Genomic DNA, 18,318 nt, shown 5'->3' with positions numbered 1-18,318 from the left:
ATGTTACATGCTTTTTTAACTTTTGGGGAAGGCTTTTATTCTTGGTTCCTATTTCTTTCCACTACCCCATCTCACAGTTACCACATTTTTATATTTCAAAAGTTCTTTCTTAACTAATATCTAGTAGATGCCTTTAACAGCAGGCTATAGATACACTGTCTCATTTTGTTTTATCACCTCAGCTCTTTTTTTTTTTAACATGCTTATTGGAGTATAATTGCTTTACAATGGTGTGTTAGTTTCTGCTTTATAACAAAGTAAATCAGCTATACATATACGTATCTCCGTATCTCCTCCCTCTTGCATCTCCCTCCCACCCTCCCTATCCCATCCCTCTAGGTAGTCACAATGTTACAAGCTTTCTTTTCATGCATAATTCATTTAAATGTACAAATACATTTTAAAAAATAATACAGGGAAAAAATCCAATTTTTTACCCTTTAAAATGGGTAAGACTGGGCTAGATGCAGGGCCATTCCCCATGCTGGCTGGGGTTCCAGAGCTAAGCTCAGCCCTGACCCCTGCTGCTTCCCCAAAACTCACAAAGTATCTATCAACTGCATTTTCAGAAATGACCAGTGGACTCCAGGCAGGAGTCTGTCTGAGGCAGAACCTAAAATGGCAAGTGACCTAGGCTGCACCACCTCACTTTCTTCACCTGTAAAATGGGGATGCTAACAGTACCCACCTGATCTATGAGATTAACTAAGACTAAGTAGAAAATCTACGCACGGCCTGACATGTTGTTAGCTGTTATTTTTCCCTTTACCCTTCCAGGCTCCCCTTGATGTTCAGAGATAGCCTCAGTAGAAAAATGCTAGGAAAGGGACTTCCCTGCTGGTCCAGTGCTTAAGACTCTGTGCTTCCACTGCAAGGGGCGCGGGTTCAATCCCTGGTGGGGGAACTAAGATCTCTCATGCCCTGCAGCAAGGCCAAAAAAAAGAAAAATGCCAGGAAAGAGAGAGGTACCCAGAATGGACGACCTAAGGTTCCTTCCAGCTCCAAAACTCTGGGCTGTTTTTCATAGAGATCCAGAGTTTGGGATGAAAACGTCCCCGTCTAAAATGGGGCTGATGATATAACCCACCTCCCTGGGCTGTGGAGAAGGGCCGAGAAGCTCAGAAGCTCAAGGCCAGGAGAGCACTTTCACGTCTCTACCTCGCTTCAAAAGAGCTGGTTTATAGGGGGGAAAAAGTTATTGCGGAAAAGCCGCAGAGGTGCCAGGCCAACGCCACAGCAGCCCAGGCGCCATTACTTGCCTCAGCAGGGCCCACGGCCCAAGCGCGGAAGATCCACGACGTGCGTGTGGATGGGCGCTACCACAGTAGCGCCCGGGGCAGTTCGCGGGCGTGACGCAGTGGACGCCAGACAACAGGCACGCGCCAACTCGCGGCACAACGGCTGGCCTGGGCCCGAGCGGCCCCTGGCGGCGCGGTCGGGCGACCGTTAGGACGTTCAACGGCCGAGCGTAAGATTCCGCAGGTGAGCCTGCGCAGCCTCCACCTGCCTCTCTCACACAGAGAGGGAGAGAGGGGGAGAGGGGGAGAGGGGGAGAGAGAGGGAGAGAGAGGGAGAGAGGGAGAGAGGGAGAGAGGGAGAGAGGGAGAGAGGGAGAGAGGGAGAGAGGGAGAGAGGGAGAGAGGGAGAGAGGGAGAGAGGGAGAGAGGGAGAGAGGGAGAGAGGGAGAAAGAGAGAGAGAGGCTTCTCAGCCAATCAGAGAGACCCATAGCCGTTCTCCCGCCCACCAGTAGTTTAGGGGCGGGACTTTAAGTTTTAGCCAATGAGAAAAAAGATTTGTCCCTCGGCCAGACTTACGGGTTGAAACGGGGTGAAGTTGGGAGGTGGTTTCTTTCGCAAGATGGCGGCAAGCGGCCTCCGCCGCGCTGCTGCGGCCAACACCTTGGTGAAGCCCATTTTCAGTCGGGACATGAACGAGGCCAAGCGGAGGGTGCGCGAGCTCTACCGCGCCTGGTATCGGGAGGTGCCGAACACTGGTGAGAGGCAGCGGCGCACGCGGGGCCCCGGAGGCAGCCGCCCAAGGTCGCCGCCGTCCCGGCCTCCCATTTCTGCCGGGCCGAGCCGAGGTCACCAGCTTGGGCAGAGGTGATCCCGAGCGCTTCAGGGGAGGAGGGCCACACGAGCCTTGGTGGACCTGACCTGGCGGCGGCGGCGCCAGGGTCAGACCAGTCGTGCTCTGCGTCGGAACCGCGCTGCTAGGGCGCCCTTGCCCTTTTGTCCCCCGTAATTCTTCCCGAACCCCTGGGAGGGAGAGCAAGGACTGTCAGTGACACACTCACTTTATAGATGAGGCAGCGGAAGCACCTAGAGACGAAGTGATCCGCGCAAGGCCCAGAGCCAGCCCCTGGTGGATCTGGAACCCAGAGTCAACTAGAGTTCGTGAATGTGTTTACAGACATCCATTAGGTTATATAAACAAAGGGGCGGTGGGATTTGAGCGATCATCTGGTTCCCACATCCCCCACAGAGAAAGAAGCAGAACCGGAGCAGGGAAGTGACTTTTCCAAGGTCATCCAATCAGACAGTGGTGTCTTTTCCAGCCCCTCCGGGTGAGGTGCCTCCCTCCCCAGTCTCCAAAGTCTTTTTACCTAGTGCCACAGGCCCCTAGTATTCCTTAGGAACTCCTTCCCCTGCCCCCCCAGAACCCCTGTCTTCGCTTGGATGTCAGAGAACCAATGTGTTCACCCGAAGGATTAAAATATAAGCTCCCCACGTTCAGAGACTTTTTTTCATCTTGGCATCCCCCTCAGCGCTGCCCCGTGTACCCGATGAAAGAAAACTTGGGGAAAATCCCATCTGAACTGTCAAGGGCAGTACAGATGTCAGGGACTGTCGATATTTGGTAATTTTGTTGATTTGATTTAGTGTGTTTTATCGTGTTTTTAAGTGAGCTGGAGCGCCATAGCACCCCTTAGGGTGCCACTTCCTTGCCTGTGTGTAGAATGTGGTGGTTACATGGACTTGCCTCCACTTTCCCCTTAGTAGCTGTGTGACCCTGAGCAAGTTGTTTCATCTCGCTATGCCTCAGTTTCCTCATCTGTAGAATGATAATATATAGTACCTTCTTCAGAGAGTTGCTCTGTTGAATAGGATAGTGTCTGACACTTAGACACTCATTAAGTGCTGGTTGCTACTGCTGTCTTGTTATTATTGTTACTGTTATGTGTAGGGCTTACACTCCGTGCAGAACCCAGCTCTTTAATGTACGGGAGCTGTGTCTGCTCCAGTGTCACTTGTCCTCAAGCTGACTTTTTGAGAGGTTGCCCATGACCATAACTTAGACCCACAGGATACAAGGGAGGGAGAAACCGGAGTGATCCGGGCGGTTCAGGGACTACAAATTTACATGCCTTCAGGGGACAGATGGGGAACAAGACCCAGATGGCAGAAAGAATAGTTGGCAAACGGTAAAAATCAGTGACTGAGTTGAGGATAGAACCCAGGTATCTAGCTCGTTCAAAATCAACACCCTCCAAGACTTTCCCTCAAATACTGTTTGAGAAGATAAGCCCACAGTCAGAAGGGTCCTGAGAAGAGGAGAAGGCAGGGGGTTATAGGAGCCTGTAGAGCAGGGGGAGGTTGGCGGGGGGTCAGTGGGGAGGATCAGTGATCTGTAGCTTGTCGTTTTCTCAGGCCTGTGTGTACACTGGTGTCATGACATCCATCATTGGGGATTCCAGCTGAGGATCCAAACTAAGGACTGGGAATAAGTAAAAGTATTGATAATAACTAACATTCATTGAAATGCATACATATGGCCCAGCACTATGCTAAATGCTTTACATTGCCTCATTTTAGGGTGGGTTCTAATCATTTCCCTGTCTTGCAGATGAGAAAACTGAGGCACATAAACTTGTCTCACTCACACCATTAGTAAGTGGAAGAGCCAGACTTCAGACCCTGATTGTCCAGCTGTTACACTTGGCTCAGCTTCTGCTGTAGTTTTCCCTGCATCTCACGGGACCCAGTTATGCTGCGCTTGTGGAACAGAGTGCCATTTGCCTGGGTGGTTGCCTCCACATGGGAGCACAGAACGAAACTGCCTTGGATTCCCTCCTTTGAAGAAATACTACATGCTGCTTGCTGGTTACAGCACAACAGGAGACCTTCTATAGAAACTATTCATTTGTTTAATTTCCATTTCATTGGGTACCTCTTGTACTACAGGGTCAGTACTGGGTGCCTAGAGAGATATGAAAGTGACTAAAACACAACCCTGCCTTCCAGGGTCTTATGGTCTAGTCAGGAAGATAGGCATATATAACCAGATCATTAAAACCCAAAATGTAACAGAGGTATGGGAAGTAAGTGCTGAAATTTTTAATAGTTAACATCAGTATCGATGCTTTACTGTTTATAAGATGTTGTCACTTGATTTTCACCACATTCCCGTAAAGGAGTTAGGTAAGAGGTTATTGTCTTCCCTACGTTGTAGATGAAGAAATAGACTGAGGAGGCTGTACCCCAGGCAAGGTCCTAGTTCATGATGGTGTGGAGACCTTACCCAGCTTGTTTGACCCCAGATCCCATGTTCTTTTTTCATCACACCATGCTGCCTTCCCATCTAAGGATCTCCCGGCACTTGGTATGAATGCTACCAAAATGAATTGGAGCAGACGGCTGAGAACCATCAGTGTCATCCTTCCTAACCTGTCAGAGCCTCCCTGACTCAGAAAAGCCTTAACAATAACTTGAGGAAAACACACAGACTATGGAAGTCACCTTCATCCAAAAGGGGCACTTCCATATCTTCTTTTTGTGCCTCTCAAATTTTTTCAAATCGAAATTAAAATATGCAGGATTCGAAGATTAAGCCAGGAGTCTGTGAGTTGAGAAAGAACAGTTGGAAATGATTTACTCCAGGGCTTCTCAGCAGTGACATTTGTGCTGGATAATTCTTGGTTGTGGAGACTGTCCTGTGCATTGTGGGATGTTTAGCAACATCCCTGGCCTCCACCCAGTGATGCCATTAGCATTCTCCCCCCTAGTTGTGATAATCAAAAACGCCTCCAGATGTTGCCAGATGTCCTGGTGGGCAAAAATCGTTACTGGTTTGACAACCACTGATTTAGACCAAAGAACAGTTGAGTGGGCTATAGCTTAGGCTGTTCCTGTTTGCCTTCCTGCAGCCTTTCTCACTGGTGGAGGGGGTGTGTTCAGGGGGTTGAGGTGGGAGAAGGATGACTAGGACAAAGCTATGAATTTGCCTCTTTAGAGACAAGGATTCTTAACCTGGGAAGATGGGCATTCAGGGATCCGTGAACTGACACTGTAGGCAAAACTTTGCATTTGTGCCTGTGAATGTTTTCCTGAGGAGAAGATTCATACACCCAGTGCGCTGGTGTGTGGTTCAGGAGATCTTGTGGAATGGGAGTAGGTGGACACCAGCTCCCCCAGTATGCACAGAGGCACCTCGCTTTTCTCTCCCAAGGTTGGGCAGGATTCTAATATGAAAACGCAGGAAAGGTAAGCACTGATAGCAGGGGAAGATTCCTCATACTCCTTTCCTTAAAAGAGCACAAAATTGTAAATTAAAAACCAATAAGCAACCTGGATTCTAGGCCCATGTTTGCCAGGGACCAGTAGTCTGACTTAAGGCAAGTCCCCACAGTCCTCTAGTGGTAAGATTCTAAATTCCAGCATCCATATTAGTTTGCATTAATTTGTGTCTCTGTCTTCTTATGGTCCCTTTGTTTGCTCTTTTCTAAAATTCCACATGTGATACTGTGGTGTTTAACAGCTAACTCTCCGTCAGGAAATCTAGATTTATAGTGTTTACCATTTTCAATGATGTAAATACTCCCACCACGGTTGATTTTAAGCTATCAAAGTGAAGTCAGTGACGGCCGACTTGGGAAGAGATGTGTATAATTGGCTCACCATGGCAGCCTACTCCAGCACACCACTGGATACTGAGTTCTTTCTCATGTGATCCTCTGTCTTCTCTGTTAACACTTACCTGCAAAGCTGGGATGCAGTTTCTCCTACTAGATTTCTGCTATTGCTTATTCTTTGGTTGAATCAGCCTGGCATGATCTCTTCCTCAGCAGAAGCTTTATTTTTCTATTGCCATCACTAAGTTATGAGTATAATTAAAGATTCAAACTTTGTTGTTGATTAATTCAGTCACTAGATAGCCCTCATGGTTTTCAGAGCTGGTTGTGATAGTTCCATAGACGAGAGTGGACATGTCACAGGAATGGCCACACCACAGGGTATCCTCACCAAATGAGCCCACTGCTCTGCTCAACCACAGTGCTCATTCTAGCCTGTGAGCCTTGGTTATGCTGTCCCCTGAGCCTCGTGTGCCCCTCTTCTGTCCTTATTCCACCTACCACACAAGGCCCTGTTCATGTCCTTGCCATCAGCAAATCCACTGAAGTCCAACTGCCAGGGGATGAGAATAAAAACACCTAATTTTCAAAGGACATCTATATGCCTTGTCAAACTCCCAGGTCACTGAGTCTGTGCCACTATTTTAGCACTTAATCAGGGATCGCTGAATATTGTGATTTTAATATTTGCACTCATGGATTTAAGGCCTAGAGAGCAGGAGCTACATCTTAAACTCCTCTCTTTCTTCCAGGTAACCTAATATGGTAGTAATCGTTTGCTGGATTGATGCCTTTCCCTACCTGCACACTCAGCAGTCTCCCTCAACTCTTAAGTTTGCATGGTGCACAAACCTGCACCATATCACTGTACATTAATTTCAGCCATGTCATCTTCTGTCAGTTGCTCCATGTAATAATAATGCTAACATTTATTGAGAGCTTATTCCATGCCAGGCACCGTTCTCTCATAGAATCCTCACAACAGCTCTGTAGTTGTATGTGCTGTTGTCGTCCTTATTTCACTCACAAATAAATACACTCAGGCATAGAGAAGTGAACATACACAGAATCATATAGCTGATAAGTGACAGAGCTGGGATTTGAACCCAGGTTGTTCATGCTCTTGAACTGTGCTATACTGCCTCTTCAAATGCAGTGGGCTTGTCTCCCCAAACAAATACGCTCTTTGAGAGCAAGTGCCATATCTCACGCTTCTTCACATCCTCAAGCACCTAGCTTAAGGTCAGGCTAGTATTTGGTGAATGGAATGAATGGGCAACCTATGTGTTCAATGACTAGCCGTTGACTCAGTTTTTTTAAAAACATGTTTTAACCATCTCTACTCTGAATCATGTTTTTTCTTTAGTGCATTTATTCAAGCTAGACATCTCTGTGAAACAGGGACGGGATAAAGTCCGAGAAATGTTTATGAAGAATGCCCACGTCACAGACCCCAGGGCGGTTGATCTTCTGGTCATTAAGGTAACTAACTCTCCCTGACTGATTTTAAAGAGCAGCCAATTTGTCCAGAGCTTCTCAGTCTTCTCAGATGAACATTTTGTCTCCAAGTTTAAAAGCAACTACTAGGTCAGCAACTGTTACATAGTGTTTCAAAGGAATAGTTCAACTTGGAGGTTCTCACCTGGTTAAATAGATTATAAGATTATTCAAGGGAAAATCCACTGGGGCTTACATTTTAAAACTAAAAACAGACAGAGGAAACTTTGAACTCTTCTTGAACCTCATCCCTGGAAGTTACTGCTTCACCTGGTTGCCAGTTTTCAGCTGGAAGAGCAGGCCATGGAGTCAGATCCTGGGCCTGATTCTGTCTCTCTGGTCCGTCTCATTGGCATCAGTGGCAACTTCAGCATATGGGCCAGTAAATAACACGGAAAGAATGTTAAGCAGGAATGTAAATTAAGCCAGTCAGGTTAGGCAGTCGGGGCAGAGGCCTGGTGACCTAAAGTCTCCTCTTGGAACCAGTCAGCCAGAGAGTTAAGGAGTATTTGAAAGGTCTCAGAATTACTTAGTCCAACCACCTCATTTTCCAGATGCAGAAAGTATGGTCTAGATGCAGTATGTTACTTGCCCAAGGTCACTCAGCAAGTCAGTGCCAGAGCAGAGAATCGAGTCCTGGCCTTCAGTGTTGTATTCCTTCCACTCAACCACTCTGACTGAAGACCTCTCCCCTCACTTGTGCAGGGAAAGATGGAACTGGAAGAAACAATTAAAGTGTGGAAGCAGCGGACACACGTTATGCGGTTTTTCCATGAAACAGAAGCACCAAGGCCAAAGGATTTCCTGTCCAAGTTCTATGTTGGGCACGACCCGTGAAATCACTCAATGGAAAAGTGCATGTTGATATTTAAATATTTTAGAGCACAAATAAACTCAATATATGATGGTCATTTCATGATAGAATTCCATTGGTGAACCAATGAGAAGCTCTACTTCTGCAGTCTCACTTTTCGTCTGAACAAGTTGAACACACCACCTGTTCTTTCCTGTCTCCTGAAGTGTGGTGTTTCCAGTAAATTAGATTCTCTTTTCTCAGAGCCTTGCATGTTGGTAAACAGGAATGGTGAGGCCATCTGCTCAGAAACTGCCGTTCTGGGTGTGATGCTGGATGGCTTTGTTAACTTAGCTGTGTTTCTACAGCCCCCAGGATTGGATATTTTGGTGTAATGGCACAGATTATCCAAAATTAGCCAGCTCTTGCTACTGGAGGAGGATCCGAGCAGCACGAAGAGGCCCAGAAGTAGAGCTGACAAGCTGGGCTGTTTTTCCCTGGGTTCTGAAGAAAATGGCTGCTCAGAGGCCTAACCTCCTGTCCGCAACAAGCATTGGTCCTAAAGATGAAATTAACTTGTCAATCAGGCATCCTGCTAGGGGACACAGCTGTTCAGTGCACGCACAGAAGTATTCCCTTTGCAAATGGAGTGTGGCTCTAGCGATGAGAATAAATCTTGACCCAGGTTAAAGACCTGATCTGTTTGCTTTGGATGGTAGTCTTCTCTGTTCCTTCCCTGGACAGTCTAAATGCTGGAGAAAGGGGTTCAGTATCTATAGGTACAGTCACCCTGATGATTCCTAAATTTTTCAGCACCAGCAACCCCTTTATTATTATTTTTGTTGTTTTTTTTAACATCTTTATTGGAGTATAATTGCTTTACAATGGTGTGTTAGTTTCTGCTGTATAACAAAGTGAATCAGCTATACATATACATATATCCCCATATCTCCTCCCTCTTGCGTCTCCCTCCCACCCTCCCGATCCCACCCCTCTAGGTGGTCACAAAGCACCGAGCTGATCTCCCTGTGCTATGCGGCCGCTTCCCGCTAGCTGTTTTACGTTTGGTAGTGTATATATGTCCATGCCACTCTCTCACTTTGTCCCAGTTACCCTTCCCCCTCCCCGTATTCTCAAGTCTATTCTCTAGTAGGTCTGTGTCTTTATTCCCGTCTTGCCCCTAGGTTCTTCATGACCATTTTTTTTTTTTAGAGTCCATGTATATGTGTTAGCATACGGTATTTGGTTTCCTCTTGCCCTTTATTATTTTTTCATCTAAGGAATCCAAGTTTTGAAAGAATTCTAAAAAGTGGTATTTCTCAAGGAGTTTTAAACAATCAAAGCTTCTTCTGATTGCATGGGATAACTAGCCAGTGTTACTCAGCACAAAAGCTGAGCCTTTAGTTAGCCTGTGCAGCCATTGGGCTTTCGTAAATAACGAAGATAGATTGGTCCCAGGTCCCCATGATTACCTTGTGGATCCATAGGGGCCTGGAGGCCCTGGGTTGTAAATCAAAGACCTATTTGTTCAGCTGAAGCAGATAGGACAGCAGGGTGAAGAAACTGCAACTAGAGCCTACTTGTATTACGAAACTTCAGCCATCACTCAGTCATACAGAGCTGATGTTTATTATGTTTATTCACAATTTGATTATGCTCAGTGGATAGCACATCTCCAGGAACCTCCCGGAGCCTGGGGATCTGAGCTATGGTCACAGACCATGCAGGAGGCTTCACTGGGGTTGGGAGGCTGAGGGCTTTCCCTGGGCCCATCTGCTGATAGGGAAGGAGGAGAGGCTGCGAGCATCACCATTTCTTAAGTTAGGGCTTTCTCCTTTCTATACTTCTCCACGCCCTGCAAGAAAGTAAAGCAGCAGTCAATTGGGTGACAGAGCCGTCCTCTTACCATATACTGAAAGAATTCCATACAGTGGTTCTACCAAACATGGCAGGAGATAGGCAGTTTTGAGTACATTCAATTATTCATTCATATATATACTGAACATTCACCAGAGACTGGGCACTGGGGGCCTAAAGGTATAAAAAGACATGTTCCAGGGCTTCCCTGGTGGCGCAGTGGTTGAGGGTCCGCCTGCTGATGCAGGGGACATGGGTTCGTGTCCCGGTTCGGGAAGATCCCACATGCCGCGGAGCCGGTAGGCCCGTGAGCCATGGCCGCTGGGCCTGCGCGTCCGGAGCCTGTGCTCCGCAATGGGAGAGGCCACAACAGTGAGAGGCCTGCGTACCACACACACAAAAAAAGACATGTTCCCTGCAGCAAGAATATGGTCAAGTAGAGTTTAGGGTATATCTTAAGCATATAATACCGACTGTCACAAGAGGTACTGGTCAGTTAGGGGACGGAGCAGTCACTTTCAAATGGAGGAAAGACTTCATCAAAGATAATGAAGAATTGGTAGAAATGAGAGCAGTGGGAAATAATCTTTCAATTGGGAGGAATAATGGGCCACTGGGAGTGGGCAAGAGAGTGAGTAACTCAAGAGATAGTGAATATTGGGGATAGGTATGTGGTTGGGAATATGGAAGGTAAGGCTGGAAGAACAGGTGTGACCAGATCATCGCAAGCCTTAAATGCCAGACTAAAGAGTCAGGAGGGTCCTTGTTTATAACGGTAATGCAGCCATTAGGGCTGCATTAGGGCACAGGAAGTCAGCACAAGACAGCTGGATGGAACTGGCACAGGGGAAGGGTTTGTGAGCAGTGTATGAACCAGGCGGCAGTGCCCGTGTACAGGCTGTGCTGGTGCAGAGCTTGGTAACCAGAGCTCACTGATGAGGGCCTGCAGTTTCTAAATTTCAATGTGGAGCTGGTGAAATGAAGTTGTTTGTGGTGGGTGTGTAAGGCATATTAAATTGTCAAGAATATTTGTGGGTTGAGAAAATTGAGTGTACATAAAAGGGCAAATAGAAAAGGCTGGCTGGGATCCAACCTGGTTGGAAGAGACGCCAGTGAATCGGTAAGTCAATAAGATAGTTTCTTTCATCCAGCATAGGGAAAAGGTGACATAAAAACATTAGTCACCAAGAGTCAATGCATTAAAAGTCTGTGCTTCTGCTTCGAATGTTCAGATTCTGCTACCAGGCCAAACTGCATCACAGTTGCATCAAAAGCAAGTCTTACCTATTAGTCGTCATCATCATCATCCTCTGGAACAAAAATATCATGCTCCTCAAGTAGAGCAGCAAAGTTCTTGCTAATTAGCGTCCCGACATAGAGAAAGGGGATCACAATGGAGAACACACGGAGAAGGCCGAAGGACATCTGCAGAGGGTCAAAGTGGTGGCTGTGAGCGCCAGAGCCCACTCCAGTAGGACCACAGAAGGCCTGGCCCTCTCAGGAGCATTCCCTCCTGTGGACCTGAGATCCATGATAAGCAACTTGATTTTAAAGTCCTTGGAAAAGTTCAGAGCAAGAAAAAAAATCACAAGAAGAGATAAAGTGATTTTATGGCCATCAAACTGTGCACTTGTAAGAAAAGTACAAGGCATTCGTGGACATCTAAAAGTTAGGGCACAACCTGTTAATTACTTGCAGATACTCATAAACAGGTGAGAAAGTACTACGAGCTGGACTAGGGAATAGAGTTCAGCTCTCCTTGAATAAACTACTAAATACATGAAAACAGATTACAAAAAAATGAACATGTACAGTGAAGGGATATTCTATACAGTTCTTTAACTGGTTCCCTGATGCCTGAGAAATTTGATTTCACTACATTAAATTTTAGAAATATGTTTTGAAAATCGAGCACGTCTTTATATTAAAAGACTAGCTATTTAAATGCACTGGCGGAGTTTCAGTAAAATTTTAACATTTCCTCTCATATCTTCCTACGGAGTTTCAAAAAAAAGTTGTTTTTCGCTTCAGTTGTGCCTCTTTAAAGGCAGCTCTTCCCCAACATGACCGTGCTTCCTGCTGTGAAACAGCCCTGAACTCACCTTGTGTGAGCTTGCAGTCGGCCAGACTAGCTTTAAAAGAATGTTTTGTAAGTCTCACACAGCGCTGGAGTCAAAAAGCAAACTTACTTGGCATAAGGGACTGTTCCTATTTTAGTGAGAAAACTCCAAGGGTACTGAGGGCATATGATAACACAGTGGTGGGAAAAAACAGGATCTGGTGGCAGTTGTACCAGCAGGAAATCTGAGTTCCGGAACCTAAGTCAGCTGCTAGCTTTGGACACTGGCTTCACTAGTCTGGCCCCAGATTCTTCATTTGTAAAAACACTGATGGTAATAATTCTCTGCACACCCAATCACATGAAATTAAATACTAGGTCAAAACTCGCAAAAAGATAAGGTCTGTCCCACTTACCCTTTATTTACAAAATCATTCCACAATTCGTTTTTCATCCCATCAACTCTATGGTGGAGAGGTTACATGACTTGTCTATACTGGATGCATAAAGCGGAGTCTTGTGGCTCCGGCGAGCCAGGGCACCGCACTCCTCACGATGAGCTAGTGCTAAGTGCCGTCTTTCTCCGCTCTTGCCCCCCATCTGTCTCCACGCACCCCGCTCAACTCCCGGATCTAACCCGACCATTTCTTCCCATTTGTCAAAATTAGCAGCGCATCAGCGCAAAACTTTGTCCTTGATCCGTCTTCCGGTCTAAGGCGGTCGTTCGACTGGCCTTTGCTCCTATCAATCAGCGTGAGCCCGCACACACTCCCCACAATGACTGTCCTCGGCCCCTTCGCCCCGCCTCCAGGCAGACACTCACTTTCACCGGTTTGGGCAAAATGGCGCCGCTGCGAGTAACGATGACTGACCTCGATGGTACCAGACTCCGAACTAAGCCGCCCCGTCCGGCGGAGACATCGCCACCTTTCCCCAGGCTCAGCCCGCTCCGGAAAGCCCCAAATCCGACGGGTGCCAACGCCAGCCAGCGACTCGCTCCGGACGCCATCTCCCAGCTCCCCCCCCTCGTCCGGGCACCTGCACCCCACCACCCGGGCCCCGTGCCGCTCTCGGGAAGAACGCCGCCCGAAGCCTCGCGAGGCTTTAGGGATCAGACGAGAGGTGCAGCTCACAGACTTGCGCAATGCGCCTAGTTCCTGTAGCGGCCCCACATGGTGACGTCAGGAGGATGACGCCAAGGGCCCGGTACAGCCCTCATTCCGGGCCTGGTGGGCGGGGCCACGTGACTGGAGTTGTCCTTGTGAAGCCTTCAGATTTCTGTCATTGTTGCCGCACCCAGGACCGCCAGGGCGTGGCAGAGCAGGGGGTTGTTGAAATGAGAAACCACTTTAATTGAACTTCAAACTATTGTATTTTTTAAAACAATTTAAAAATACAAATTTGTTACTTGTGCTACTTGAATGATTTTGGAATTTTATTTCATGCCAAGGTATATGTTATGTATAGCTAAATGGAAAATATATCTGAAAAGGGGAAAAATGGGGGCTTTCACACAAACTGTCCAGGTGATTGCTAAAGTAAACTTGAGCCAAAATAAGTAATAAAAAAACCATAATGTTTTAATCGTATAAAAAGCACTGTAACAATAAGCAAGATAACAAAAAGCCCGTAGTGTCTGTGTATAAAACAAGACGCATCGGGGCTGTGGGGCTCCCATACAGGGCTGGGGAGGTGGCCCCTATTCTTGGGAAACAGGCCTGGCTTCCTAGGAACTGGTCCAGGACCCTGGACGGCATGTCAGCCTCCTGGACTTAAGAGGCTCTGAGCCGAAGCCTCTAGCTCAGGCTGCCCAAGGCCCCAATAAGGGAGAGAGGCTAAGAAGGGGGAGATTGTGTATATCGGAGGAGAGGGATGACTGGACCAGGCTCTGCATCTTCCATCCAGCCACTGCCACCACACCCCTAGGCTATCAGGCTGATCTGGCCTCTGGCTCTGTCCAACCAGCCACTTTTCCTCTCAGAACAATCGATAAAGCAAATGCTTGGCACCATGCTGGTGAGAGTAGGAACAAGAGGATCTTGGCAGGCACACACTGGGTGCCAAGCAAGACTATGCACGAGTTCCTAGGGGGTTTCAGGATGAGGAGCATCTCTCTGGGGGTCCAGCCAAGAGAGAAGAGTTTATCACAGCGTGCCAGGAAGCCTGTGCCCAAGCTCCTAGAGGCCCAGGACTGAACACCAAAGTAAGAAACTGGCTTTCCCAGGGATCCTCACTGCCTCCCCACTTCAGCTTCCCACTTGGCAGCTGAGGACACAGTACAGGAAGGATTTCTGCTGACATATAAAAGCTACTGGCCCTCCTGGGGCAATGACCAAGCACCATCTGTTGACAGGGCAGCCAGGGAAAGAAGATGGGGCCCTAACGCTTTCGGAGCAGGATAAATCCCTCTTGATTGGCCAAGTGCCCTCTCCCTCCAAAGAGTCCTGTCCAAATTGCAGAGTGGGGGTCCCATGCCCAATCTTCTCATCACTCAGGATGAGCCGGGCTCCAGAAAGCCCCATAACACAGTAAATCCACTCTTTCTGACAATATCAGTCCCTCAAGCCAACACTGCAGCCAACTTCTGGTATTTATACAAGATTCCCCATGTTGGAAATTGTGTCTGTAGAATCGTGTGTAGGTGAAAGGCAGAGCGGCCTGTGGTCATGTAATATTCCCCACTTCCTCCATTTCATTAATATCCGCTAAGAGAGGGGCAGTGAGGAGACCTAGGTCTGTGGCTGCTGAGCAAGCAACCTCTCCTCTCTGGCCCTCAGGAAATAAAGGGGTTGAAAGTTAATGATTCCTCAGTCCCCTCTAGGCGTGAGGGTGGATTTGGAACCTGGAGCAAGCCTAAAAAATAGGAAGGGGAGAACTCACATCCAACAGCAACTTCAGAAACCAGTAAACATTAAACTCTTGAAAAAGCACTGGCCCTGGTGTCCTGACCAGCAGGACAAGGGCTGAACCCGAAGGGCCCAGGCTCAGGGCCTATCCCGTTCCTCACATTCTGGCTGGCTCCCCTGGGCACTCTGCAGCCACACCCGCCTCAGCTCCATAATCTCCTGGCCATACCAGTCATGTAGAGTAGAGAAGCAGGAAGTCTCAGGGGACACGGGGCTCTGCCCCCTGCCTAGGAGGAGGCTGGCAGGGCCCTGCAACTCCCACTCGGCCAAGCCCCGCCCTGCTGGCCTGCTGCCCCCTTCTTCCACCAAGGCCATAGGGCTGCAATCTCTGGAGAGGGAGTAACCATTCTCCAGGCCAGGAGACCAGTGGTCAGAAGCCTGGGGCTTACAGCGGCTGGGAATGGCCTTCCAGGATGAGTGGCGATGCAGGTCCAGGCTGTGGCGGGCATCATGCAACTGGCTCTCCAGCTCACGCACCACCAGGCGCATGTAGCCAAAGCTTGCCCTGGACAGTGCCTTCACCCAGGCCTCCTGGGCAGCTGGCCCATCTGCCGCGAGCAGGTGTGGGCGCACTCCAGGGGCGTCGAAGCGGATGGCAAAGGCAAACTCTTCAGGCACGGGAGCCTCAGCCAACTCCACTGTGCAGCCCTCCAGCACCACTAGGCTCAGTGGGGCCCGGCCCTCTCGACTCTCAAAGGAGAACAGCAGGTTGCCTTTAAGGACAAACCAGCACCTTCGGCCAGTGCCACTGGGGGTGGGTGGAGTCCCTGCGCCCCCCCAAGTGCGCAGGAAGCCTGCGTGGTCTGCTGGGGAGTTGCTCAGGGCGTAGTGGGCCACACTCCTCTCGTTCAGCTTCATGGCTCGCATAAGAACTGTGAGGTGAGAGAGGCAGACACAGATCAGAGGGAGGCAGCCCTTGTGTCCCTGTGGGAAAAAGAGCACTGGCTCTGGAGAGACCTGGGCCCCAGGCCTGTGGGCTCTTCTCACTTGCTGTGCCCTGAGGCTCTCAGTGTTTCATCTGTGAAATGGGCTAGTCTCCCCTGCCTTTTCTCTCAAAGGGCTATTGTGAGGATCATGCAAAAAACTGGACATCAGAGGACTCAGAGAAAAGGATAATGTGATTGTATCAGACCAGGAGGTATGGCAGGGCTTTGACAGAGCTGTTTAAAACCCAAAGGAAAAGGCATCAGCTGAGCTGAAATGGACCCCAAACTCATAAAAACCATTGTGCTTAAACCATCCCCTAATCTGAGGGCCCCTTAGCTCCAACCCTGAAGCCACACATCCAGGGTTTCTGTGAGCCCTGTGGACCCCTGCTGGCCTCTCATTTGTTAATGGCACAGCTGTCCTTTAGTAGCCTTCGGGGCCAGATAGGGCTGGGGTGGGGCAGGCCTGCCTCATTCCTCCATCATTGCGGGTTCAGACAGGGACCAGCTCAGTAAATAAGAGCGAAGTACAAACACAGGGCACGGCTGAGTAGGATCAACCTCAACCACTGAACGTTGGTGCCCCACAGGTCACAAGTGGCATCTCATCCAACTGTCCTCCTGACTCAGAAAACTGAGGTCAGGACAGTGAAGGTGAACTGCCCATGGTCACACGGCCAGTGAGAAGCGGAGCTTGGTCTCCTGATTCACTCCCACCCTTTGGGAGCAAGTCTTGGCAATGACCCACTTACCAGCAGAGCTCACTGGGCAAAGGCAGGGGCCTCTCGTCTGGCCACACGGCTCAGCCCTTTGACCACGTGGTTTCTGGGACACCTGCAAAAGAATTCTCAAAGCCAGTCAACCCATCCTAAAGGATGAAAACTCCTACTCAGACTTTGGGGCCAAATGAAACCACCACCTCCTCCAGGAAGCCTTCCCTGAACCCTGATAATCGCCCCCCCAACCACCACGGGACCACCCAGGCCCTGAACTTACGGGCAATTTAAGGAGCTGAGTCCCATTGTCCTGACCATCACTGTTCAGACCTCACTGCCCTGCCCTCTAATGCTAGGTCAGAGTTAAATGCCCTCATGGCTTCTTGCTTTTCCCTTCTAGCACTTGTCACAGTTTATTTGTGGTCTTCAAGTAAGCTAATCTGAGAGGCCTGTCCTGATCACTATGTCTAAGGTGGTACTGATCACGAAGGTGCTCTGATCTAAGGTGACCCAACCAGCAACCCCCTCACTTCTGTTTTCATCCCGCAATGATTTCCTTTGTGTTTACACCGCTGTCCCCAGCCCCAGAATGTCTCCCAGTGTAACCCCCAATATCCAGCCACTTGCAGGGCTTGGGAAGGCCCTCCAAAACTATTTGTTAAAATAACTGTGACTACAACAGTGGACAAAACAAAGTCCCTCCCTCCTGGAGCCTACATTTCAGCGGGGGAGACAGGCTGTAAAAAAAAGACAAAAATAAATAATAATTAGTGAATTTTTAAATTAATTAAATAATAAATAACGTAAGGACCGGTCTTGACAAGGGCTATGGAGAGAAGCAAGCAGGGTCCTGAGATGCGGAAGGGCCATTCTCCGATGGTGGTCGAGGAGAAGCGGGGGTGGGGTGGGGGGAGAACACAGATGTTTCCTCGAGGAGTGGCCTCAGCTCTGGGGCGCGGAGAGGGGATCCGGAGCCCACCGAACTGTCTCCACACCCCCTCACGGGGACAGGCGTCTTCCACCCACCTCCCCACTCCAGGGATGCGAGGCCCGGACTTCAACCCCGGCGGGAAGCCGGTGCACCGCGTTTTTCTGAATTCTTTTGTTAGAGGAGCGGCGGGCTGGGGCGTGGGACTCCCTGGCCGGTGGCCACCGCTGGGAGCCCCTAACCCGCTGTCGCCCTGAAACAGGGTCGCCTCACCGGAACTCCCCGGCGAGCGCCGCAAACTCCGGGTGCGGCGGCCGCCTCGGTTTCCCTATCGCGCACGGAGCTGTCCCGCCACGTCCCCGCGGGCCACGCCCTCCCGGAGGCCGCCGCCTCCCGAGCCCGCCGGGCCCGCTCTCACCTCCGCGCCCCCGAAGCCCAGGAGGACGACCCGCGGGGTGGGTTGCGGCCGCGGCCAGGGGCGATTCCGGCTCGGGACCCCACGCCTCCGCCCGGGCCGCTAACTTGGCCACGGGAGCCGAAAGACCCTGCTTGGGCGGCTCGAGTTACCGCCCCCGCCCCTCCCCGCCCACGACTCACTAGGCCTCGCGATCCGCGAAGCCGTCCCGCGATCCATGCCCGAGGGAAACTGAGGCCCGACAGGCCGTGACCCGCCTGAGCCACAGTGCTGGTCAGTGGCGGGAGGCCTCGAATGCAGAGTCCCACCTCAGGCCGTCCGGGGGCCTTGGACCCAGTCCACCTCCCAGAGAACTCGGAGACCTTCCCT

General features: G+C 49.6%; 4 protein-coding genes across 6 annotated transcripts in view; 1 reads left to right on the top strand and 3 right to left on the bottom strand.

Moving 5' to 3' along the window:
* The window catches only part of LOC132434128 (uncharacterized), a 32,293-nt gene extending 30,688 nt beyond the window's left edge, over positions 1–1,605 (bottom strand). For both annotated transcript variants that reach the window (XM_060025773.1, XM_060025774.1), the window contains exon 1: positions 1,260–1,605. The gene's annotated coding sequence lies outside the window, so the exon portion shown is untranslated. The remainder of the gene's footprint in view (positions 1–1,259) is intronic.
* Positions 1,606–1,820: 215 nt separating this feature from the next.
* On the top strand, positions 1,821–8,260 carry NDUFA6 (NADH:ubiquinone oxidoreductase subunit A6). Its single transcript, XM_060025776.1, has 3 exons — positions 1,821–1,994; positions 7,219–7,334; positions 8,055–8,260. The coding sequence occupies exons 1-3, from the start codon at positions 1,859–1,861 to the stop codon at positions 8,184–8,186; spliced, it is 384 nt and encodes a 127-aa protein (XP_059881759.1). The 5' UTR covers positions 1,821–1,858; the 3' UTR covers positions 8,187–8,260.
* Positions 8,261–9,755: 1,495 nt separating this feature from the next.
* Positions 9,756–13,170, bottom strand: SMDT1 (single-pass membrane protein with aspartate rich tail 1). The gene is made up of 3 exons (XM_060025772.1): positions 12,882–13,170; positions 11,284–11,424; positions 9,756–9,997 (listed from the first exon to the last, which is right to left on the bottom strand). The coding sequence occupies exons 1-2, from the start codon at positions 13,065–13,067 to the stop codon at positions 11,287–11,289; spliced, it is 324 nt and encodes a 107-aa protein (XP_059881755.1). The 5' UTR covers positions 13,068–13,170; the 3' UTR covers positions 9,756–9,997; positions 11,284–11,286.
* Positions 13,171–14,648: 1,478 nt separating this feature from the next.
* On the bottom strand, positions 14,649–18,318 carry PHETA2 (PH domain containing endocytic trafficking adaptor 2). 2 transcript variants are annotated; one of them, XM_060025769.1, is made up of 3 exons: positions 18,132–18,318; positions 16,643–16,724; positions 14,649–15,836 (listed from the first exon to the last, which is right to left on the bottom strand). In XM_060025769.1, the coding sequence occupies exon 3, from the start codon at positions 15,829–15,831 to the stop codon at positions 15,043–15,045; it is 789 nt and encodes a 262-aa protein (XP_059881752.1). In that variant the 5' UTR covers positions 15,832–15,836; positions 16,643–16,724; positions 18,132–18,318; the 3' UTR covers positions 14,649–15,042. The 2 variants fall into 2 exon arrangements, with proteins under 2 accessions (XP_059881752.1, XP_059881754.1); XM_060025771.1 differs by lacking the exon at positions 18,132–18,318 and adding an exon at positions 16,887–16,995.

Source organism: Delphinus delphis, chromosome 11, assembly GCF_949987515.2.
Source record: "Delphinus delphis chromosome 11, mDelDel1.2, whole genome shotgun sequence".
NCBI classification, from domain to species: domain Eukaryota; kingdom Metazoa; phylum Chordata; class Mammalia; order Artiodactyla; family Delphinidae; genus Delphinus; species Delphinus delphis.
This window is presented reverse-complemented; position numbering and strand designations above follow the sequence as displayed.

Coding starts and splice junctions, on each gene's coding strand:
- PHETA2 (XM_060025769.1), bottom strand. CDS start 15,831: ATGCGAGCCATGAAGCTGAACGAGAGGAGTGTGGCCCACTACGCCCTG.
- SMDT1 (XM_060025772.1), bottom strand. CDS start 13,067: ATGGCGTCCGGAGCGAGTCGCTGGCTGGCGTTGGCACCCGTCGGATTT. Junction 11,425..12,881: donor TTTTGCCCAAACCGGTGAAA/GTGAGTGTCTGC, acceptor GACCCTCTGCAG/ATGTCCTTCGGCCTTCTCCG.
- NDUFA6 (XM_060025776.1), top strand. CDS start 1,859: ATGGCGGCAAGCGGCCTCCGCCGCGCTGCTGCGGCCAACACCTTGGTG. Junction 1,995..7,218: donor TCGGGAGGTGCCGAACACTG/GTGAGAGGCAGC, acceptor TTTTTTCTTTAG/TGCATTTATTCAAGCTAGAC. Junction 7,335..8,054: donor TTGATCTTCTGGTCATTAAG/GTAACTAACTCT, acceptor TCACTTGTGCAG/GGAAAGATGGAACTGGAAGA.